Source organism: Sitophilus oryzae, unplaced genomic scaffold (assembly GCF_002938485.1).
Source record: "Sitophilus oryzae breed Bouriz unplaced genomic scaffold, Soryzae_2.0 scaffold_1586_pilon_pilon, whole genome shotgun sequence".
In the NCBI taxonomy this organism is placed as follows: domain Eukaryota; kingdom Metazoa; phylum Arthropoda; class Insecta; order Coleoptera; family Curculionidae; genus Sitophilus; species Sitophilus oryzae.
In genome coordinates, this window is record NW_022146265.1 from 1,954,970 (window position 1) to 1,980,655 (window position 25,686).

General features: G+C 33.1%; 1 protein-coding gene across 6 annotated transcripts in view; it reads right to left on the reverse strand.

Annotated features, from left to right (window-relative positions):
* The window catches only part of LOC115879799, an 87,519-nt gene that overhangs the window by 61,369 nt on the left and 464 nt on the right, over nt 1-25,686 (reverse strand). For all 6 annotated transcript variants that reach the window (XM_030896796.1, XM_030896791.1, XM_030896793.1 and 3 more), the window contains exon 2: nt 8,154-8,336. In XM_030896796.1, the coding sequence (XP_030752656.1) occupies nt 8,154-8,336 (183 nt within the window). The remainder of the gene's footprint in view (nt 1-8,153; nt 8,337-25,686) is intronic.

The window sequence follows — 25,686 nt, forward strand, 5'->3', positions numbered from 1 at the left end:
AGAGCACAGGACAGTTGGTGGTTATCAAGTTCTTTCCGTGTATTCTGTATTTTGATTAGGCATATATCACAGAATTTAACAACTTATTGCCCTGCCGAGTTAATACATTTTGTAGGGACCAGTTAGACCTACTAAAATATTGTAAAATCCTAAAATTAAAAAAGTGGCGCTTATAAAGTTTTCCCCTGGTTCCTTCAATTGAAGTATTTTTGAGAATTTCAAAAAATAAAATGATGGTATCTTGGAAACGTCCTCTCCTATTTGACATTTAATAACACCATCTTATAAAGAGACAATATCGACTAATGAAGTGGCAGTTATTTTAAAGTATGACTTCAAATAATAATAATAATAATAGCTCCCGTATATAGCGTTTAACGCCTTGGGAGTAGCAAGGTACGGCTTGCTATACTAGAGCCGTTCGGTATACAAGGAAGGTAATGTGGCTAGCACTACGCTTCAACCGCCTATTATTACCTCAGGATTGTGAATCCCAAGTATTCATTTAAAACTGAGTCGACCTAGGTACCCAAACTATTTTTATTTTAATAAAAATAGTCGGCTGATGCAATGCCGGGTGTAGGATTCGAACCCACTACCTTGAAATTGGTAGACGAGAGCCTGTACCTCTACGCCACCGGGCACTGGTATACTTCAAATAATGCTAGGATAAAATAAAATCGATTTTACAATATTTTTGTTGCGTATTTCTTCGGAAGTATTCGAAATTTTTTAATTCTCAAAACATCATTTATTGAACATGAAATTGCGAAACTTTGCCTATTTTGCCATTCGGATCTCTTATAATTTCCTAGATACTAATGATCGCCCTTGAATATGGAACACTCTGTACATGTAAGAAACTAGTTATAGTATACAGGGTGGGCGTCTCAAAAGGGACTCACCTCTATAACTTTTTTATTTTTTCAGATAAAAAAAACGAGATTTGGTATGTTAGTATATGGCATAAATTAGGGATTGATTGACGTATTCAATTATTTTCGGTCACTTCCTGTTTCACCGGAAATTACTATAGCTTTTAATTTTTAAATGGCACCCTTGGTATTTTTTTACTTTATTCGATAGAAAATGACACTCTGAAGAGAATGGCATATCATACGTCAACTTTTGACATTTTTGCTTTAAAAAAATCGTATTTTAAATTTCAATATAGAGCACCATGGCTGTGTTAAAAACACTAAATTTTAATCAAGGAGCCTTGTAAAAATATTCGTCCATCGTCTAATGTTTTTCGTGTCTTGTTCTGGCTAGCTAAAAGATGCCAAAATCGTATTTTGAATCATCAATTTGTTCAAAAGGAACGATGGTGGCTCATGAGCATATTTGGAAAAAGCATTTTTTACGAATAATTTGGTACCACACACTTGGCATTTCGAGTCAAATTGTCGTTAAATTTATGACCATGGCACTCTAAAAAATTTAAAATTCTATTTTTTTTTAAATTGAAAATGTCAAAAGTTGACCTATGCTATGCCATTCTATTCAGAATGTGCTTTTCTATCAAATGAACTAAAAAAATACCAAAAGTGTTATTTAAAAATCAAAAGTTGTAGTCATTTCCGGTGAAACAGGAAGTAACCCAAAAGAATTGAATACGTCAATCAGTCCTAATTTATGTCATATACTAACATACTAAATCTCGTTTTTTTATCTGAAAAAATAAAAAGTTATAGGGGTGAGCCGTTTTTGAGACACACCCGGTATTTATCTTGATTATTTTTTATCCTCTATTAATGGTTATTTCTAGTGATGAAACGGATAGTTGTTTGGCCGGATACTGAATACCGGATATTCGGTGAGCTGCGAGGCCGGATGAGTATACTCAGCTTCTTATGGCAAGAATTACTATTTTGTTATAAATTATAGAGTTCAGTTAATATTTGGGCATATTTTTACCAGATTTAGCTTTTAGAAACTTGTTTTTTCTAATTGAACAATGTGCGTGGCTAAAATTGTGAATACAAAACCTTAAATTTGAGTTTGAAAAGTTAGTTAGGTTATATCAGATGCCGGTTTTAGATATTCTTTTCCTAAGTTGTTATTATAAAAATGTTTTATTATGGGGTTCTATTTAGTGCATACACGGCCGAAGAAAAATATAAGCTGCTAAAGTAAATGTTTGCTTCCACGGGTGTACACAAAATATAGAAGTTCCAGCAACAAACGTATCACCAGTTCAACCTTTGATTTGATGTAAACAGTAATTGTTCCTTGATGAGAAATGTGAATTAAATAGTTTATGGTGTGATTGTATTAGTCATTTATTAATAGTTTTTCATAAAAAACATTTGAAATTGATATGTTTACATGCAGTTCAGTGTGATATCATTTTAAAAAACATTAAAAACTTTCGTAACAAACTAGTAGTGGTTTTACCGCAATTGACAGAAACTGAATCACGAAAATTAAAAGTATTTTATCAGGAATAACTTCAATGGAAAGTGAAGATGAACACTACTGTTGCACCCTTTAATCAGTGTTATCACTGTTAATTTTAGCCACCTGCTAGTAGGTAAATTATTTTTATTTTATAACAAGGCCTCCTAAGTTATGTTATGCAGATGTTGATTTTAGGCTATATTCTCTATTAATTTGAATTTGAAATTAATTTGTACACTGATGGTATATAATTTGAATGTTTTTCTTAACATCTATCCATATTTTTTTAAATAAATAGTTATACCACTTATATTAGGACTTTTGAAAAGGCTTGGGTTTCTTTCACCCCATTCTTTATTTGCCTTTTTTCCACTGTAAGTCCCACTTATACAGCCAGGTACGAAGCGAGATCTATTATATAGGTTTTTTTTTAATCACACTCATTGTTACATTGCTAATAGTTCAATAAAATAACTATAAATTTAAAAAAACTAGTAAAAACACAGTTCAACAACAAAATCGTATTCTAATAATGCAAATGATGAATCTAACCCACTTACAGTGCCTCTGGTATCAAACCGAGAAACTTGCTTTAAAGTAGGGACAGAAATTTCAAATATGCCCATTGTCGATTCGCCTCCTCCTTCTAGCCTCCATAGCCATAATTTGCCACTTATTAATTTTCACTATTAATTTTCTAAAATTCCCATTGATAAAAGAAAAAGAACAAGATAGTAAATTTTAAAAATCTCTGCATTTTTTAAAATGTATTATTAGTTACCTATTTATGTCACTATATGAAGTTTTCATTTTTGTATTTTTCATTAAAGTGAATAATGAATATTTTGAGATTTTTTATATGAAGTTTTTGTTATTTTCAGCTTTAAACGAAAGCAATTTAAACTGTAAGTACATTATTTTTTGTTATTTATGTTACTTTTTGAATATCCGGTATCCGGCCGGATAGTGAGTTACTATTCGGTATCCGGCCGGATAATAAATTTAGGCCGGATAGGCTGGATACCGGATAGTTGCCGGATATCAGTTTCATCTCTAGTTATTTCATTTTCTGTATTTTGTTAACACTAAAATTTATGACAGAATCATACCCTAAACATTATTATTCGTATGTTAACATTAATATACCAGACATTCGAGAAAAACGGCATCATAGTGTCTTTGAATAGATAATAATTTCTTTATGTAATTTACAGTGACAGTTAAAGACGGTCACTGCTAAACCGATTTTTAACTGAACAGGCATAATACCAATATATAATTATATTATTCCCTAAATGAAACGATTTGATTGTAATTTATATTTTTAGACGAGGCAGGACCGTTGTGTAAATTTTATAAATAACCTACTGAATGAGCTCTCCATCTCTCTCCTATAGGTAAACCAAAAATTCCATTCAAGGATGACCTACATTTTTTATTATACTATTATTATGTAAAAAAATTGCGATGGTTATGAAATGAAGATCGCTGTCATTTTATATGTAAATTTATACGGGAGCTATCATCGATCGTCATTTCCCAGCCAACTGGCCGCCGTTTTTTCGATCATACGGTATTTAATTTGCAATACATATACTAAATTGTATAATCGAAGAAAAAACGCGTCACAGTCACTGTTGACTATCGATGTGTCAATCGATGAGAAATTAACTGAGTATAAGAAGGAGATAAGAAGGGCAAAGCGGTCGGAATTTAGATCCTTTTGCGAAAACATCACTTCTACTCCTGATGCAGCTAGATTACACAAAGCTATGGCCAAGAGTGGATCTATCCCCAACATGGCACTTAAGGAATCTGACGGAAGCTACACGGAGGGAGAGGAAGAGAGAGCAAATCTCCTACTTTATACACACTTTCCAGGTAGCATACCTATTGATACTTATGTAGCTCCCACTGAACCCCACAATCCTTGCAGGGAAGATTGGGAAGTGGCCAAGCTAGTAATAACAGAACAAAAGCTGAAATGGGCGATCGACACCTTTCAGCCCTATAAAGCTTTAACAGGAGTGGATGGGATCTTTCCTGCCCTTCTAAAGGAGGGTCAGCAAATAGCTACTCACCATCTACTAAGCATTACAAGAAGCAGTCTAGCGATGGGATATATACCAACCACATGGAGAAGAGCAAAAGTAATCTTCATACCCAAAATAGGCAAAACTGACTGGACAAATCCCAAGTCATTTAGGCCTATTTGTCTCACATCGTTCATACTAAAAACGCTGGAGAAAGTAGTTGACAACCATATTGGAGAAAATCATCTAAAGGTTAAACCACTGCATGATAGTCAGCATGCATATAGAACGGGCAGATCCACAGAAACTGCTCTGTACCAATTAACGGAGCTAATACAGACAAGTCTGGATAGCAAAGAAACAGCAATTTGTGCCTTCTTGGATATTGCGGGGGCGTTTGACAATATACCACATAAGGTGGTCAGGCGATCTCTAGAAACAAGAGGGGTGAACAGAACTATTATTCGCTGGTTTTGGGAAATGCTGTCAACACGAACAGCAGAGGCTCAGATGGGCACCAAAACTGTAGCTGTTAAAACAACGCAAGGAACTCCACAAGGTGGAGTAACCTCCCCTTTGCTGTGGAGCTTGGTGGTGGATGAACTACTAGATGAATTAACTCTAGCGGGAATACACTGCATTGGGTATGCAGATGACATAGTCATGATCGCTCGGGGGAAACATGAAGGCACCTTGTGTGATATTATCCAAAGAGGACTCCGTATCACTGAGAGATGGTGTAGGACTGTCGGGCTGAGTATCAACTCAGACAAAACCGCGATAGTGCCATTCACCAGAAGGCGAAGTCTGAAAAACTTGAAAAGAATCCAACTAGATGGAAAGGAAATACTGCCAACACAGGAAGTTAAATACCTGGGAATAACCCTGGACAGTAAACTCCTGTGGAACAGGCATATTAAGAACACTACCAGCAAAGCCATAAAGGCTCTCATGATATGCAGAAGACTGGCCGGAAATAGATGGGGCTGCTCCCCTAACATTTTGCGCTGGATGTATACCATGATAGTAAGACCCATGATTACTTATGGAGCAGTTGCCTGGTACACAAAACTGAGCAACGGACGGCAAGGCTAAACCTATGCAAAGTCCAGAGACTAGCATGTGTTTGCATCACAGGAGCCATGAGAACCTGTCCAACAGCAGCAATGGAGGTCATTCTAGATCTAATACCACTGCACATTGTCATTGGTAGATATGCCAATGCGACAATGATTAGAATGGTCACTAACGGAATTAGTACTGGGAGAATTGTCAGATCAGGGGCTTGGAACACCCTCAAAAAGGAAATACCACTCCTGCAACTCCCAGTGGACGATATGCCAAGAACGTACAACTTTGACAAACATGTCAATGTAGTATTGAGCAATAAGAAGGATTGGAAGAGCGAAACGCTTGCCCAGCAGTTAAAAGACCATACCATAACTTGGTATTCTGATGCTTCCAAAACCAATACGGGAACAGGGATCGGAGTGTTTGGGCCGAGAGCTAATTACTCCGAACCAATGGGCACTTACCCTAGTATCCAACAGGCAGAAATCTACGCTATCGAGAGATGCGTACAACTTATCTTAGATAGGAACTATCGGAAACAAGAAATAGCCATCTTGTCTGATAGTCAAGCAGCGTTAAAGGCGATCAACTCAGTATAAATCAATTCGAAATTGGTCAAAGAATGCATAGAGAAGCTGAATAAATTAGGCAAAGAAAACAAAGTCCTCCTACACTGGGTGCCTGCTCACCAAGGGATAGTAGGCAATGAAAAAGCAAATAATCTAGCTAGGAAAGGAGCGAACACTCCACTAACTGGACCAGAACCGTTCTGCTTTCCAAGTGGTAACCAACTCAAGGCGGAACTCAAGAACTTGGAAGATTCCATCCGCAACCTGGAATGGAAATCTTGCAATGGTCTAAGACACTCGAAGAAGTTTCTGAGGGCTTATGATCAACAAAAATCACAGATCTTCCTGGGTCTGAGTAAGAACAATCTTCGGATTGTCACGGGGTTTTTAACAGGACACTGTCTCCTCAATGAACACCTCAGTAGATTGAAACTAAGAAGAAACGGCGAATGCAGATTCTGTGGGAAGATGGTGAAACACCAGTACACCTCATCACTGAGTGCGCCGAGACGACAACCATTCGTGCCATGAACTTTGGTACGACTGATATTGGAGATGGAGAACTACCCTCTATAAAACCGTCCCAGATACTGGCTTTTGTCAAAGCCCTGGGACTGTATGATGAGTTATGATTCAAGAAAGGGGGACACAATGGATCTGTAAGGTCGAAGTGATTAACCCCCCTCCCTCTCATTCTAAATTCTAAAAAATTCTAAAAATCGATGAGTCCGATCAGTAATATAGGACTTGGACTAAAAATTGACATAAAAGTTACCCATTTAATGTTTTATTTAGAAAATAGTAAAAAGTTTCACTTCCAAATCTATTTATATTTAACAGATTTTACTAAATAGATTTGCGTTTAAATGATTAATGTGTCTGGAAGCTTTTCTTTTTTTTAGTTAAGTATTAAATTTAACATGTTTTTATTGACAAGAAGCTTGTTCTACTGTCTAATTAGTTTTTGATACCACGTTATTTCCCCATAAAAGTTATATTAAAGTCTTAAAAATGGGTTTACTTTTTTATAGTTTGATACCCTCTAACGGGCAAACGAAGCACTTTATATAGAGGTTTATTGTGTCCAATGAACAAATTTTGATCCCAAAAATACGTAGTTGTTCTATGTTCAGGGAATATTCTGTATAAAGTGTATGTCAAGATGTGCAATCAAGTCTACGTACAAATAACAAAAACATATGTATATATGTACTACTGTGTGATCTGTGGCGGTAATTTATTAGAGTGTCCCAATATAGAGTGTCCCAACTAAAATAATTCATTTTATATCTAGCTCGTTTTCCAAAAGCTCAAAATTTCAGAAGTAAATATTAAATGTATTTTCTGTTTTAACGAAGGAAGTAGCCCTTGATGAGACGCATATTATAGATATATTCCATAAAATCAATTAAACTTTTAGTTGCGTAATCGACAGCGCGATTTTTAAATTTATAGTTGCCAACCGTATTCGACGCCGGCGCCGGGCTGACTAACTGGAATTTAAATTTCCTGTTGGGGACTGAGGTGGTAGCTCTGCTGTACAAAAAGTCAAGTTGCCACTTGTCAATCATTTTGACACTTTAGTTTTGTATTATGAGTTTTTGGTTTAAAATAATTGTGTTGTGATACTTTAAGCTTAAAATTTTTTATTAGCAGACCTTGTAATCGAACATTGTTCTTTTTAGAACCTCTTTTACTGCGAAGTGTACAAGATAGCTTAATAGCTGTTGCAAAAAAGTCATCGCTTCTTTATTAGAATATTTTGAACGGGAAAGCAATAATAATGGCCCTTCATGTCCCTTAAGTGCTGTTAAGTAGGCGAGTTTTGTTGATGTAAATAACAACAACTGTTTATATATTTAAGCTAAAATTTATTAAATTATTTTTGTTAACTAAAATATTTTGATTAGAAGAAAATATGTAAAAGTGGGCAACGCTGTGCGGTTTAAGCTTAATGACGCGACCAGAAGTTTATTTGATATGAACTATACTTAGCATATTTCCATTTCATCTTATAATATAGTATAAAATCTAGTTTCACTATTGGTGATTTGTGATCTGTATAGAAAAGAACTCTTACCTTCATAGATGATCGGTTGCTTCTCCCTAAAATATGTAAGGGCTGGAAATTTGTTAATGCCATACTGTTTGGCCAGTCGTTTATCGTTAATTTTTACAAAATCTACCCCGAAGGAATCGGTATCATCGTCTATTTGTTCTAATTCTTCGAGAACTTTGTCGCATGTCGTACAACTCCTTGTATCTGAAAAAAATAACATATTTTATAATTTGTTTGATAAATTTACTTATTTGCTTAATTGGTAATATTTTCACACGATATTATACAGGGTGTCCCAGGCTGAACGTGCATTAGAAGTTTCTAGAGAACTACAATATCTAGATCGGATGTTTTTCGCTCATCATTGTTTCACAATGAGATCTATCGATTAAAAATATTAATATGGCGGCACTTCCGGAAATACCGAAAGTTGACAGCAATTTCCGTATTTTAAATGGATACCGTTATTTTTTATTACATATTTAAATTCTGTGTAAAATTTTATGAATTTTGATATGAAACACTCTATATCTAACATTAACCGTTTTCGAGAAAAAAAATATTTAAAATTTTTGGAGGAAAAAACTATCCTAAACGTCACATTTAGAGATTACTACAGCCACTCGGATATAAAGAGAAGACATGTGGCTATCTATTTCAAAAAATTAAATTGTTTCAATGTCATATAATATTGGTCGTAGCTGTCATGGAACTCAGAGATTAAAACATTATCATAATTCATTTTTTTCAAATGGAAACTCACTTATTTTATTTCACTAGTGAAAAGGTTTTTCAATTCATAACTTTTTGATTATACATGTTCCTATACCTAAAATAAATCGTTTTTAAGTTATTTAAAAAAAAATCAGAAGTAAACTTCCGGTATTTCCGGAAAGTGCCGCCATATTGAAAATATTTTTAATCGATAGATCTCATTGTGAAACAATGATGTGCAAAAAATCTCCGATCTAGATATTGTAGTTCTCTAGAAACTTCTAATGCACGCTCATCCCGGGGCACCCTGTATAAACATAGTAGTATAGTATATAAAAAATATTGAAAAACTTTTGAGCGTTGCTTGTTTAGTTTCCGGAAATTTATTTACAGTGCTTTGAGAGAATGCAATGTTGCCACTATGTCACTTCCTACGTTATCAACATTCTGCGGCGTAATAACTCAAGATCTAAATATTCCGAGATCGACATTCCAGCCAGACGCCTAAGGTCTGTTCCCAGAAGAATCCCTGACTAGTCAGCACGTTTCTCATTGGTTAAAATGCGTAGAAACCTGATTGTTTGTCAGGTTTCTACGCATTTCATCCAATAAGAAACGCGCTGACTAGTTAGAGATTCTTCTAGGAACAGACCTCTAGTCTCCTGTCACTGATGAATCCAAAATGATACTGAACACTGAACAAATACTGAATAAATCAAATATTTTTCATCTTCTTTCCGAATTTCTGGAATCAGCGCTCTCTATTAGATATGTAAATAATCAACGTTTAGCTACATTTAAACAGATCAGCTGATCTATTTAGCTGATGAATTTTATGTTATCCAATTTATTTGAGATTTTACTAAAATCAGTAAACCTTTGACAAAACAAAAAAAAAATAGGCAAATTTAAGATAAGCCTGTAATTTTTTTTTTGCAAAAAAAATCATAGGCATGTTTCTGGGGTCGAAATATAGTACAAACGTGGCATTGAAATTGCCAAAACCTCTAAACCACAAAATGTCGAACCTTAAAATAAAACTACCCCAGGCGAGAAGAACGCACGATTCAGAATCTCGCACCAGTTAAAATATCTGCACTTATTTCTGAGACACCCTGTATTAGTCCATTCAAGAAATATTATAGGTGAGTTATTGTTTTATTGTGAAATTTGTAAAAAAACTGGTAGAAATGGCGTAACAAATGACTTGTTTTGTGTTTTATAATAATTGACCACAGTGTTACGTAGCTAGTACAAAAAAATAAATTCTACAACAACCTCAAAATATAATATGTCATAATTTATTCATCTTTTGGTGGGTTTTATTGCAAACTGTTTATCAAAAATTGGCTGACGTATTATTTTGAAAACAACATTTTAAAATTTCAAATACCCACAACAAACATGCCATTTTCCAGTAATTTTTGAATAAAAGTATATCATGAAAACTTAATTATCATTAAACCTAAATAGGTATAATGAATAATAGGCTCATTTTCCTTAAAATCGTCTACTCTATATAGCGTTTTTATAAATTGTAAAATATAATGTGGTGTGACGATTTGGAATTTAGCTGGAAAATTAATGGTAATAAAGTGTAAAATAATAGTTGAATAAATAATGATATAGAGTATATATGATAAGAATAATAAATAGTTGTCATTGCTAATTTTCTAATATCATAGTCCCACCTCAACTCTGAAATCATTGATTAACGATGGTAAAATTATCATCAGAAAGTGGAAAAATAAAAAAATACAATACACAATTTGGTTGCTGAAAAATTGACTGTTTTTTTTTCGAATAAATGATTGAATTGATACGGAAGTTTTATATATATACATATACTAGCGTGTACCAGCGACTTCGTTCGCGTTGAATTAATCATTTGTAATGGTGATGATAAAGCAAAGCAAGAATTTCCATTAACATACAAACTGGATAACATTTTCACACATTTATGTCAGCATGAGAAAAAACAATATGGCGATATTATTATATAACTTGGTAATATTTGAGGGGTAGTTTCATCTCGTTGGAATTTGACTTTCGAAAAATCCGTTTGCCAAAAATAAGCTTTTTACGTCAAGCAGTTTAAGCAGAATCGTGGTTAAGAAATTACCTAACTTTTTGGAACACCCTGTATGATTTTTTTAAAATTTCAAAATATGTAAAAAAAACAAATAAATTATGCTTGTCCAAGCGTTTTCCCGAAAGACAACCGTTTTTAAATAACAAATATTGTAATATTTGAGGGGCATTTTCACCCTCTTGGAATTTGAGATTCGAGAAACCCGTCCTTATCGAACCTCTACACCCCACAGTCAATCCGTTTGCCAAAAATCAGCTTTAAACGTCAAGCAGTTTAAGCAGAATCGTGATTACTCAATGGTCATATTTTATGAAACACCCTGTATAAATTTATAAAAAATCTTAAAATATGTAAAACAACAAAATAAAATATATGTGTTTAAGAGTTTTTCCGAAAAACTCACCGGTTTTTAAATAAAAAATATTTTAATATTTGAGGGATAGTTTCACCACCTTAGAATTCGAGTTTCGAAAAATCCCTTCTTATCGAACCTCTACACCCTAAAGTCAATATGTTTTCCAAAAATCAGCTTTTTACGTCAAGCGCTTTAAGCAGGATCGTGATTAATCAATGACCAGATTTTTCGAAACACCCTGTATACATTTTTAAAAAATCTTAAAATATGTAAAAAAACAAAATAAAATATACGTGTTTAAGCGTTTTTTCGGAAACTTGACCGTTTTTTAAATAAAAAATATTGTAATATTTGCGGGGTGGTTTTACCCTCTTGGAACTGGAATTTCGAAAAATCCCTTCTTATCGAACCTCTACACCCTAGAATCAACCTGTATGCCAAAATTGAGCTTCTTACGTTGAGTGGTTTGAGCAGGATCGTGATTAATCAGTATGTCAGTCACTTAAGGATTTTATACTATATTAGTATAGATTGACGGTTATAACACAATACCTTTTGGAAAAGCTTCGGTTCTTGTAGAATATTAGTTGAAAAACTAGATCGGGGCTTCAAAAATACAATGGAATAAATCATCATGACTAAAGTTTAGAAATTTGTTCAGATCTAAATGTTTGCCAGAATGCGTGGGCTATTCTACATTATCCGCGAATTTTTTGGATATATACCAAATTTTTCAAGATAAAATGAAATAATAGTTTTTGTCTATATAGTAATATTGAATTAAAAATGGTCAGACTTATGAGGTTTTGTATTAATGAAAATGAAAAAATACATTATAGTATAGGAAAATATCAATCATATTCAAATATAGAATGCCACTTTATCTAAAGTAATTTGGACATTTAAAACGGACATTATAAGGAAGCTGCAGGTGGCACAACGCTCAATGGAACGAAATATGCTGGGAATAACCAAGAGAGACCGTAGAAGAATAGAGTGGACACGACAAAAGAACCCAGGTAATAGATGTCATCCACAGAATCAAATCTCTCAAGTGGCAATGGGCAGGACACCTGGCAAGAAGGACGGACAACAGATGGACCTCAAAAATTACAGCATGGTACGTACCCACGAGGAATTAAGAGACCTAGAAGAAGACCGAACCTGAGATGGGACCATAATATTACGAATTATCAGGGATAACTTGGGCCCGCATAGCCGTCAATAGATAAAAATGGGCCCAACTACAAAGAGAATATTTAAATATGTGAGGGAGCTATACCAAAATTGGAATTGGTTGAATAAGCTGAAAATGATGATAGGAAAAATATTGGTTTTCAATAAATATTAGTGTTCAGTGCAGAGTTGTCAAAATTTACTCAGACACAAATATAATTATAATTCCTTGTAAATTAATAAAAACACAAGAAGTTATGTATTTAATAGTGATTTAGACATCAAATGCCTATGTTAATACAGTACAATCGCGATAATATGAACACAAACATTTTTAGGTTGTTCATACTAACGGTATGTTCATATTATTGAAGGTAGTAAAAATACATAATAAAATACGGATTAATATTTTAAAAATCGTTTAATCGTACATCAAAATCAAGTGCTTAATATCTATGTACATTACATGAAACTAATTATTAGTTCTAAAATATGAAGTTATTTTTGATTGACTTTGTTTGGCCGAAATGTTAGCTAAAACTGCTTTTTCAAGAATGTTTTTTAGAGTTGTAATATCCGATAAATTTATTACGTTTTGTTTAGCCAATTTTAATGATACTATAAGGGCCTAGACTGCTTCGCTATGTTTAATTGTAATTATTGGCTGTTCCTCGATTTCAATGTCACTCTCATTTGAATCCATATTTTCAGCTTCTTCTAGGCTCGCTTCTTCTATCACTGATTCCTTGTTCCATTCTTCAATGTCTACAGCCCGTGTATTCCGCCTGTTAAAACGTTTAAAAATTACTACATAATATGTATTAATTTATACTATAGTTAATGACCTAGCGCTTACTTTAGATAAAACCGGTTTTTAAACAAAAATGTACAAATGCAAAACTTACAGGCCCTATAGCGCGTAAAAGTGCTATTGTGTCTCTTATTGGGTCGGCAGCTCGTTCTTCAATTAGCTGTTGTCTTATGCGTGATAGAGGCAAGTCGTCCTCATCTAATGCATCCGTAAAGTCAAGAATGTTTCGCCAACATTTTGAGATCATGTCTGGGTTTAGTTTTTCCCATGCGGCCATTAAACGGATCACTGCATCCCTTAACGTAGTTTTCTTAAGGGCTTCACCTACAGTGTCATTTCCAGTAATAATGGAACTAAGAAGACTGTTCCTATAGAAAAGCTTGGTAAGCCTAAGCACATTCTGATCCATTGGCTGAATAAGTGGTGTAACGTTCGGAGGCATGAACATTACAAAGATCATACCATCACTAGATTTTAAATCTGCTGCAGGTGGATGAGACGGAGCGTTATCCAAAAGAAGTACCGCCTTTTCTGGTAGATTTTGAGATCTCAGAAAACTTTTAACCTAAAAAACCGTTAGTACAATAAAGTTAGAAACTAGAGGAGAATATTTTTTATGCTTACCTCTGGAACAAATTGCTGAAAAAAAAAACAGTTTTTAAAAAGTTCACCAGTCATCCAGGCGTTCTTAGTGTGCCGGTACACCAAGGGATTATGAAAGTTTTTGAAACATCTCGGATTTTTTGCAGTTCCGATAAGGAATGGTTTTATTTTATGCGACCCTGAGGCATTGGCGCATCCCAAAAATGTAACTCTTCGTTTGGCTATTTTGAGTTCAGGTGCAGTTTTTTTCGGTTAGTGATACATATGTTTTATCAGATAACAATTGCCAATACAACCCAGTTTCCTCAGCATTGAACTGATGCTCATTTAATTCATATTTTTCAATCACCATTTTTAGTTTTTCTTTAAATGGATTAATAAGTTCTGGCTGACTTGACAGTTTTTCTCCGGTTATTTTTAAAAATCTTACCCCATACCGTTCTTTAAACCGTTGTAACCACCCATCACTTGCTTTAAAGCTGCTAACTTTTAAACTGGAACTTAAACTCAAAGCTTTTTGCCTTATCATCTCTCCAGAAACTGGCATATTTCTCTCGCGTTGTGCAAGGAACCATTTATAAAGCAGTTTTTCCATTTCCCGAAGTTCTCCTTTTTTTAATGTGCATTTTTTTGTTAATTTAGACGCACAACTTGCAACTCTTTCGACAATTCTTCTTTTTTTGTTTTTAATTAAACACACTGTTGATTTGGCAATACCGTACTTTTTTGGCAAAAGCGTCACGTCTAACCCTTTATGAACATCTTCTAAAAGTTTCGCTTTCTCATGAAGAGAGAGACATTTTGATTTGCCTTTCACTTTAACCATTTTAAATTATTACAGTTAAAGAGGAGTTATTAAACACTTTATAGTCTCTGTTTATGAAACTAGCTGCGTTCACCTCTGTTACATAAATAACAATGAATTTGAACCTCTCTAACAGACACAAAATAGGAAAAAAACAAGATCTATCAAGTTGTTCATATTACCGAGATTTCAGGCTGTTCATACTATAGAGTAGTCAATGAAAAAATTATTGTGTTCATATTAAGGAGTGGTTCATATAACTGCGTGTTCATACTATCGCGATTGTACTGTACCTATTAAAACGATAAAGCCTGAATATGCCTGTGTTTTATATTGCTGCTAGAACTTAGGATAATTTAGGAAATTTACAGATATTGGAAAAATTGTCAAGAGTGTTGTAAAATGCGGAAAATACTGAGAGCTTTTTTCTATGATATTTTTTGGTAGAATTTCCAGATCAAAATTCACGACGGAATAATTTTTATCTTGTCTGTTAGTTATTGCCTTGAAAAAGTTTCCCGAAAAACAAATCCGAAAAATTATAATCGAAACCTCAAAATTCGAGCATTGGCAATATAAAAATTTCTCGATACACTCCGGATCATAACTGACCATAGATTTACGTTGACGGTGTTGATATTTTTCTTTGAATTCATGTACTAAACTACTTATTGAATAATTAAGATTTATAATTAACAGCAAAATCTTGAATCCACTTTTGAGAAATTCTGTGATTACTAAAAAAATGTTTTGTATCATTGTATAATTCGAAATTTTTTGAAAATTTTTTTTGAAATTTTTTTAGTTTTTAGTTAAGAAACATAATTTCTTGATCAAATTTGTTCCAAATTTAATGTAGATTTTAATAATCATTTTTATTTAAAAAAAAAACAGTTTTAAATACCGTAGGGACGCCGCTGATGAAAATAAAAAAAAGTTAATAGCATCAAAAAATGTCATTTTATGGTAAAACAACGTGTACCAAATTTAGTAATGTTCGTCCAACAGGGCCATGAGATATTAAAAAAAACTCTTTTTAGGGGCGAAATCAGGGGACTGTAAATCCGAAAAGGGGGCCTCGCCAAAAATAAAAAATACGGGTCACCTATTTTTTCAAAAATCTATGACCAAATTTTTTTGCATTAATTTCCGGATACCCTGTATATTAAACATGGAATTGGGCTTTTATGTATTTTTGGGAAATAAAGATTACTTATTTATTTATTTATAGTTAATTTATTTTTGTTTCCTAAAATATTTTGATTAAAAGAAAATATCTAAAAGTGGGCAACGCTGTGCCGGTCAAGCTTAGTCACGTGACTAAAAGTTTATTTGATATGAACTATTTACCGGGTGTTGCATCGTCGAGCGGGACATAGGAAATCCTATGTAAATTTTAACGGGGTCAATTATTGATTTCCCTAATTATTTTAGAGAATAATTCTATTTAGGTTTATTGAAGAGCACTAAAACCCACATTCAAAAGAATAACTTTAGATATTTTTGATTAACCCGTTTACGAGTTATCGCCGATTTCTTTTTAAATATTTCTCCTTTCTTATGGCCCTGTATTTACTTATGAGCACCAGTCAAGGTAAAATATAACTGTCAAATGAAGTTGTCATTTCAGAAATTTATCTATTTAGTGCTTTATTATTATTATTATTAAAAACTTACACTACCGAAGAAAAAGTATTGATGATTAAATGGTATTATCAAGGAAATAGTTATCAAAAGGTGTCGGACATGTTTGCTGCTCTGTATCCGAATAGACCGATACCTGGAAAATCTACAATCGCAAGGAATATCCAGAGATTTGAGACCAAAGGTACCCTAATAAATAATTGCAGATGTGAAGCAAGGCAGGAACAAAGAGAAGATGCAAGGAATGATACCGACTTGGAAGTTTTATTGTGCGTGGAAGAGAACGATGGAAAGATCAACACAAGGAAACTTGAGGATGAAATAGGAATAGATAACACTACAGCGTGTCGAATTTTGAAACGACATAAATAGTATTCCTTCAAATATGAAAAGCACCAAGAGCTACGAGATGGGGACGAAATACGCCGGCAGGCGGTTTGTTTTGATATGATGGAAAGAGCAAACACGGATAAGGAATTTTTAAAAAACATATGTTTCACTGACGAATGCACGTTTACCTTAAATAATGAACCCAATGTTCAAAATTATCGATATTGGAACAAATAAAACCAACACAGGTTTGTCGAAACAAGGACGCAATATCCACAGAAAGTAAATGTTTGGGCAGGGATATTCGGACACAATATTATCGGGCCATTATTTCTTGCGCGAAATTTAAATGCAGAATATTATTTGGAAGTACTCGAAAATCATATTTTACCTGCTTTACATGATGCCGCTAGGGAAAATCAGGCAGTTTGGTACCAAATGGATGGCTGCCCGGCACATAGTACCCTGGCTGTTCGGGAATATTTAGACAATAGTTTTAACGGAAACGTTATTGGCCTAAATCATATAGTAAATTGGCCAGCAAGGTCTCCTGATATTTCGCCAAATGATTTCTTTCTCTGGGGCCATTTAAAAAACAGGATATACAAGGATAAAAAATACCCAAATCTAGACGAGTTAAAAAATGCTATTTCTGCCGAATGCAATAAAATTTCAGTTTACCAACTAGCGAATGTAAGAAGAGAATTTTATGATCGCCTGGGTTATTGTCTAGCAGTCGATGGAGGAATATTTGAACATCTTCTTAAATCCTAAAGTTCTAACAATTTAATAGTACGTAAATTAATAAGTTTATGAATATTGTAATAATACTATAATTAACTTGTAATTGATTACTTTATTTTACTTTAATTCATATTAATTTGTATTTATAAATACATCTTTAAGATTTCCGATGTAGGAATGAGTTTTCAATAATAATAAAGCACTAAATAGGTAAATTTCTGAAATGACAACTTCACTTGACAGTTATCTTTTACCTTGACTGGTGCTCATAAGTAAATACAGGGCCATAAGAAAGGAGAAATATTTAAAAAGAAATCGGCGATATCTCGTAAACGAGCTAATCAAAAATATCTAAAGTTATTCTTTTGAATGTGGGTTTTAGTGCTCTTCAATAAACCTAAATAGAATTATTCTTTAAAATAATTAGGGAAGCCAATAATTAACGCCATTAAAATTTACATGGGATTTCCTATGTCCCGTCCGACGATGCAACACCCGGTATATTGTTTTATTAGGAGCATAAAATGACACTTTTTGTGGTGAGGTTGTACCTGTCGGTTGTACGTTTGACGTACAATGATTTAACATTGACATTAAACGTTAACATTAAATGAATTGCTCCAAAAATATATTTTGGATATAAAAAGTTGGGTTAATTTTTGTTTTTAGTAATTACTCATTTAACGAAATACGATTTTTTTCTGCTTTGAAAGTTAAAATTTTCATTACAGATAAGAACATTGAACCGTTTCTGAACTTAAGTTGGATATGAATCTTTTCCGGAAAATCATGGATACCTGCCAGAAATTTCTTTGGAATTTGAATTTTTTGGATAATTACATGATTTAGTTTTTAGAAGCTATTTTCGCAAATTTATCTCCTGAGGGGATGAAAATGGAACTGAAATTATGTACGCTTTTCTTTAAAATTAGTTTTAGGAAATTTTGTACTTAGGTTCTTTAAGTGACGAAAGTGAGTATTTAGAAGTGACCCCTAATTTCATCTGATGAATTTTGAATTTGAATGCTGTATACAGAAAAAATTATATTTCTCCTAGCAGTATGAAATTTTGCACAGAGGCCTAATTGAATAGAAGCAATTTTCGGAAATTCCTCTTCTAAGGGGGTGAAACTGGTGGTGAAATTTTGTATATATATTTTTTTTAAATTAGTCCTAGCGATATAACATTTTGTATAGAGATTCCTTAAGTGACGAAAGGGAGTACTTGGAAGCGATTTTTTTTGAAATTCACTTCCTAAGAAGGTGAAATAAGAGGTGAAAGTAGTCTCAAAAATTTATTGTAAGTTTGGTAATGGTGTTAGAAGTATGAAATTTTGCGTAGAAGTTCCTTAAGTAACATAATTGATCACTAAGGGGCGATTTTTAGAAATTCGCCTTTTAAGGGTGTGAGAATGTTCAGAGTATGAAAATTTACACACAATATTTTTTTCTTAATTGATGAATTTAAGTACTCAGAAACGATTTCTTGAAATTCATCCCCTAAAAGGGTGAAATTAGGGGTGAAATTTTCTACAAGTAAACTTTTGAATATTTGTATAAAAATTTGTAACAATTCTAGAAGTATTAGATTTACACACAGAAGTCCGTTAAATGAAAAACTTGAGTACTAAGAATCTATTTTAGAAAATATATCCCTTAAGCAGGTGAAATGCGACACAAAGTTTGAGACTGTTGACAGCAGTGGACGAAATTGACAGCAGTAAAAAAAGTCTTTTAAAGACTCAATTTTTGGGTATTTTTTCATCTTTTAAGGGGGTGAAACTGGTGGTGAAATTTTGTATATATTCTTTTAAAATTAGTCCTAGGGGTATAATATTTTGTATAGAGTTAAGTTCCTTAAGTGGTAAAAATGAGTACTTAGAAGCGATTTTTTTGGAAATTCACATCCTAAGAGGGTGAAATAAGGGGTGAAATAAGTAGTCTCAAAAATTTGTTAAAATCGGTTTTAGAAGTATGAAATTTTGCGTAGAAGTTCCTTAAATAACGTAATGGAACACTAAGGGGCAATTTTTAGAAATTCGCCTTTTAAGGGTGTGAGATAAGAGGTGAATGTTCAAAAATTCATCCCTTAAGAGGATGAAATTAGGGGTGAAATTTTGTCAAAGTGAACTTTTGAATATTTGTACAAAAAATTGTAACGGTTCTAGAAGCATTAAATTTACAGAGGTCCATTAACTGAAAAATGTGAGTACTATGAATTTTGTACAAGTGAACTTTTGAATATTTGTTCAAAAAATTGTAACGGTTCTAGAAGTATTAAATTTACACACGGAGGTCCATTAAATGAAAAACGCGAGTACTAAGAATCTATTTTTGAAAATATATCCCTTAAGCAGGTGAAATTAGACATAAAGGTTGACACTGTTAACAGCAGTTGATAAAATTCACAGCAGTACCAAAATCAGTATAACGTAATCACAGTAATCGAAGTAACGAATATTTGAAATAATTACTTAGTAATCTAGTAAAGAGCAACATCACCAGCTGTAATGTTTGCCATTTTAATTCGAATGTCTTTTTTCTATTTTTTTTAAAGTCATCTGTCAAAATCACACTTTTCTTTTTCCGGAAAACCTACTTTCTATTTTTGTGGAAATGTCGATTGTCAATTTCAAACCTTGGTTACTGCGAGGTATTTTTAGATCAAAATAAGCGTTGGTACGAAAAAAAATATTGACTAGACGTCATAGGTGGCTGTAAAAATAAATGATAAGATGAAAAAGGCTCGTAAAATTCGAACAATCGTCCCAACCAACGGTCAAGAGAGTAGTCAGTCGGTGGTTTTATTTTTAAAGACTCAATTATGCTTTGGGATTTTAGACGAGGCAGATATTCGGCCGTTTATTTTTAAATAACCAAATATCGAGCGGCGTTGCCGGTGTGGCCTAGAAATGGCAGAAAATTATCGATAACAGGTGCTTTTTATACACACAAGGCTTTTTCTGAAAGATTTATTTGTTTTTTAAGTGTTTCGTGTTAGAATTCGCAATATTTATTGTCGCTCATCGCCCCATTCGTTATATTCTAATTATCGCAATAAATAATCGCTAATAATTTTAGGTATTTGTAAGTTTTAGATTGTTATTGCAACGTGTGTAAATATAGACCGTCCATCGAAAAAACTGTGTAGACCATCAACCTCCAAAAAATAAGAGAAAAAATTCTCCTCAATGAACATCTCAGTAGATTGAAACTAAGAAACAAAAATATTCAAGATTCACAAATACTGGGACAATGTCTTTAAAGATCTAGATACTCTGTATAAAACCAATTACAAAATAAACAAGAATTAATCAGAAATAAGACAGATCAATACACATCAAGCATCAAGAGAGAAGTCAAACAAGACTGACAAAAAAGGTGTTTGAATGACGTTACTTCCATTATTAATGCATGTATATTAAAAATGTAATATATCGTATTATAAAAACACTAGAAGAGCATTAAAACTTGCAAAAAAGTCACATCATAATATCTGCATGTAACCACCTTTATAAAAGATCTGAAAGATTCGTGCAGCACGAAGAAAGATAATATGTCGGTGTAAAAAATAACGATTGTATCGTACTCAAAAATTAATGCATTTGTACTTTTTGCATAAAACCGATTAAAAACTAAACAAGAAATAACATAAAATTCACTCAGAAACTCAAAACACTAAAAAAATCGTATCAATTACAAATATGTCAAGTGAAACGTTGAACAAAACTGTCAAAAATTAGAGTGCGATGGCTGTGTTAAATAACAAATTTTAATCAAGGAGCCTTGGAAAAATAGATTTGATCGTCTAACAACACAATGGTGGCTCACTAGCATATTTGGAAAAGGATTTTTTTTACGAATAATTTGGTACCACACACTTAGGTATTTCGAGTCAAATTGTCATTTTGAACTGCATGTTACAATTTCAAATATACCATATGCGAAAATGTCTAAAGTTGACATATGATATATCGTTATATTCAGAATGATATTTCCTATCAACTCAAGTAAAAAAATATTGAGGGTGTCATTTAAAAAAGGTGTAGACATTTCCGGTGAAACAGGAAGTGACGTTAATCAATCCTAATTTATGTCATAACATACCAAATCTCGTTTTTTATTTAAAAAAATAAAAAGTATTAAAGGTGAGCCACTTTTGAGACGCACCCGGTATATACATTTGTTGACAAACTGTTTATAAATATATCAATTTTAATTCGTAAATAACAGTTTCATTCGTAATTTAACAGTAATACAGGCACGAAGAGTTATCAGATGCATAAATGGCATTCTATGGAGCACTGAAATTACAAAAAACAGGAAATATAATATATACGAGTTTAACGCATATTACTCTATGGATGTGAAACATTGCGACTCACTGAAAGGAATAAAAGGAAATTAGAGACAACAGAAATGGACGCGATTAGAAGAGCAATGAGAATTTCACGGAGGGATAAGATCAGAAATGAAGACATTAGACAACAGATGGGAATAGAGGGAACAATAGTAAATGATATAGAACAAAAACAATTAATATGGTCCGGCCACGTTCAGAGAATGCACAATGAAAGAATTCCAAAACAAGTCATTCATTGGATACCACCTGGTAAACGAAAGAGAGGACGTCCCAAGAAAACATGGATGGAAGGAATAAGAAGGTCGATGAGCGAGAAAAATCTGACCGAAGATCAATGGGAAAATCGCACAGGGTGGAAGTTAGGGATCGGACAACGTCGTAGGACGTTCTGACCCGAATTTATATATAAAATAACAGTTTCTTATAAACTTTCGTAATGGCCAGTAATGGTCTTTATTATACATGGTATATCGAATGTGTTTGTTTTTTACCTTAACTTAAAAACACCCTGTGCAATGATTTCAGTCAGCAAATTTTCTTAAAACATTATTTTCCTGTCAGACCATGCTTTCTGAGCATTTTGTTTTTTGTCTCATGTCAATACATTTTTTGGTCAATCTTTAAGAGCGAAATGAACTTGCCACCAATAATTTGCAATATTTTCAATTCTCTTGATGTTATTTTTCAATATGACGAGGTGGCTTTGGTGACTATTGTCGTAATGTCATTATACTGTATTAGATACTCTATCCTAATATAAAAAAAAACGTTAAAGAGATACAGTGTTGGTTTTCATAAACATTAATAATGATAAGAGATTTACGATATTAAAGAAAAGATCTGTAATCTGTAATAATCAATGATACAAACAGTCCTTACTAAAACAAAATGATTTAAGGCAATACTAGTAACAGAAAAAATAAGGTTTAAAATTTAAATAATAAATATTGTTTGAAAAAAAACAGCACACAAATTAAAAACCAATTAATGTATCGACTTGATTATTTTTAGTTTAAAACTTAATTTCAATTTTGGGAATATAGTTAGGATTCGAACTTCTGCTGTTACAACAGCAAAATAAAACACTAATTCGCACTATACACCAAAACACTTTATTTTTCTCCTGGATGCGCGTTTCGCAAATCATGTTAGCATGTAGTGTTATCATTAGTGTAAATATGAACTAACAGTTTTAATCACCTGCTGACGATGTTAACATGGTTAGCGAAACGCGCGTCCACTGTTTTAAGTAAAGTGTTTTGGTGTATTGTGTGAATTAGTGTTTTATTATTTTTTTTTTAAGTTAATAACTTAATTTTGATTTTATCGTAATAAAATATAAATACCCAATCTCACGTAAATAGCTTGTCACAAAGAGTACTTTGTGACAAGAAATTATTCTTTTTCCGTGATCATTTGCAATTTTAGTTTAAAAACAATTCGTAGCTAGAGAGCCACATATTGTAAACGGTGAACATTCTATCAACAAAGAAAAAATAAATATTAATAAACACATATTTCTAATCACTTCAACAGGGTGTTTCAAAAAACATGTGCAATCCCTCGTGGGGAGATTCCTCACGTAAAAATAAGATTTATTTTTCATATCAACATAGGTCTGTTTCTGCTTTGTTTCATAGCTACAGGAGGGTTCATCTTTTTTCGATTTATTATAATTTTCTTCCAAGTGCTTTTAGCGATTCGAATGAAATTTGGAGGGTAAAAAAATTATAATAAATCGAAAAAAGATATAGACTTTAACCCCCTGTGCCTAGGAAACAAAGCAGAATCACACCTATGTTAGCAAAATAAAAACACTAAATCACCACAATACACCAAAACACTTTTATTTTACACTGGACGCGCGTTTCGCTAACCATGTTAGCATCATCAGCAGATGATTATAAACTAAGGAAACAACCTATGTTATATGAAAAATAAATCTTATTTTTACGAGAGAAAGAGTCTCCCCAGAGATGGCACATGCTTTTTGAAACACCCTGTATAAAGAATAAACTCATAAAAATTATTGAACCACACTAATTCAACTGACAAAATACATAAATACAGATTCGTCGAAAAAAAACGACGTCATAGTAAGCGTAGAGATAAATTTTCAGTTTTGGTTAGGTTCTTGTCGAGTTCCTTGACAATGACAGTGATAGCTTTACGTGATTTATTTGAAGGGCATATTAAAAAATATATAATTTTTTGAAAATTTGAAATCGAGTAAATCCGCGAAATTTTTGTGCTGAAATCGGCAACACCGCGGTGCGAATTCTTACTCATCCAGCCCATTTGAAACCGAAGCAGCGACATTCAAACACCGTTGGCAGGGATTTTTGCTCGTTTTCGTGCGTTGCATCACTGATTCCCCGCATTCAGATTGCGGGAGGACATCTAACACCGCAACCAAAAGAGGAGATTTTTGCTTTAACACCTTGTTTACTCCGTTATTTTGTTTTGAAAGCGTTAATATCAACGTTAAAAATGAAGCTATTCTACAGATAATCCGATAGAGTTCTAATTTATTTAGTTTAAATGTAAAAGACTGTAGAAGAAACACAACAAAATTAGACACAACGGATATTTCTTATACGTTTTTGAAAGTAGCGCGAAAAATTCTTCCAATTACGCAATTGACTTGGAACATTTTATTTTTAGTCCTTTCAGCTATAACATTAGTCCTGTTTTTTTCTCTAAATTTACTGGTTTTATTTTATTTTCAACTGGTTTTATGATCATAGCCCCATAAAATACAACCTATCTTTTTCTATTTTAAGTAATCATCCGTAATATTCTTAATTTTATTTATGGAGTATGAGCTAAAAGTTGGTCGTCGAAAAATAATATGAAGTAATATTGAAATAACATGTTTCGTGCCACGTATTTAGCTTGGTCCAAAAATATAATTATGAATGGTTAAGATTTTTCTAACATAATGTTGAAGGGATTTACGATGTTCTGACGTCACCAACTTTATGTTTTTCAAATAATGAACACTATTGTTTTGGAAAAACACCAAAAATGTCATGGTATCACTAAAGCATCACACGCGTCGATTAGTTAATTTTAAACAGTAATGTTCGTGCACTTTAAATAGAATGTGTGTGTTCCATCTTCCACAATCAGATATCTTGAACAATTCTTCGTCTGAAGAAGCATTCCTCAAGTAAAGTCGGTCCTACACGATGCTTCCAACGTTGGAACCAACGTTGGACGCATTATTTGGCATATGTTTCGACAAAATTGCAATTCACAAGTGTGTCTCCTACACGATATGACCATGGGTTTATGTGTCCAACGTTGGAAGTTGTTTGACACATTTGACACAAAAAGGCCCTTCATTTATCTTGGAACTGCTTCACTTGCTTCATCCAATTTGAAACACCGCACCGTTCAGCTTCATGTTCAATCTTAGAATCAAGTACAGGCTGTAAATAAATCTATGATATCTGAAAGCATTGTTTTCCTTTTCATTAAAATTCCTTGGTAAATCCATTATTTCTTCCAGCTCAAACGGCCAGGTAGAAGACACCGACAACGAAAAAATCTCTGAAATTTGTTCTGGCTAAATTTCTTAAAGCAGTAAAGTATCTTCAAGAGAAGTTGAACTTCAGAAATTATATAATGAACTCAATAAAGGTACTTACTTCAAGTATTTCTGAAGTTAATTCCTTATAAGTTCTGTAAACGAGCTGTAGTTCTTGTAGGAAGTATTTAAAACATCCTAAGTGGTAAACACCTGGTAAAGAACGACAAAGGTCTCCAAAACAATGTGGTATATCTTAAGAATCTCCGAAATGTGTTCTTTATAAGTTCCTTCAGGTTGTAAAGGAGCTCCCGAAACATCTTCATTCTTCTTAGCCCATGAGTTATTTTTTTCTACCTGGATAAGTAAGTTACACTGCAACATC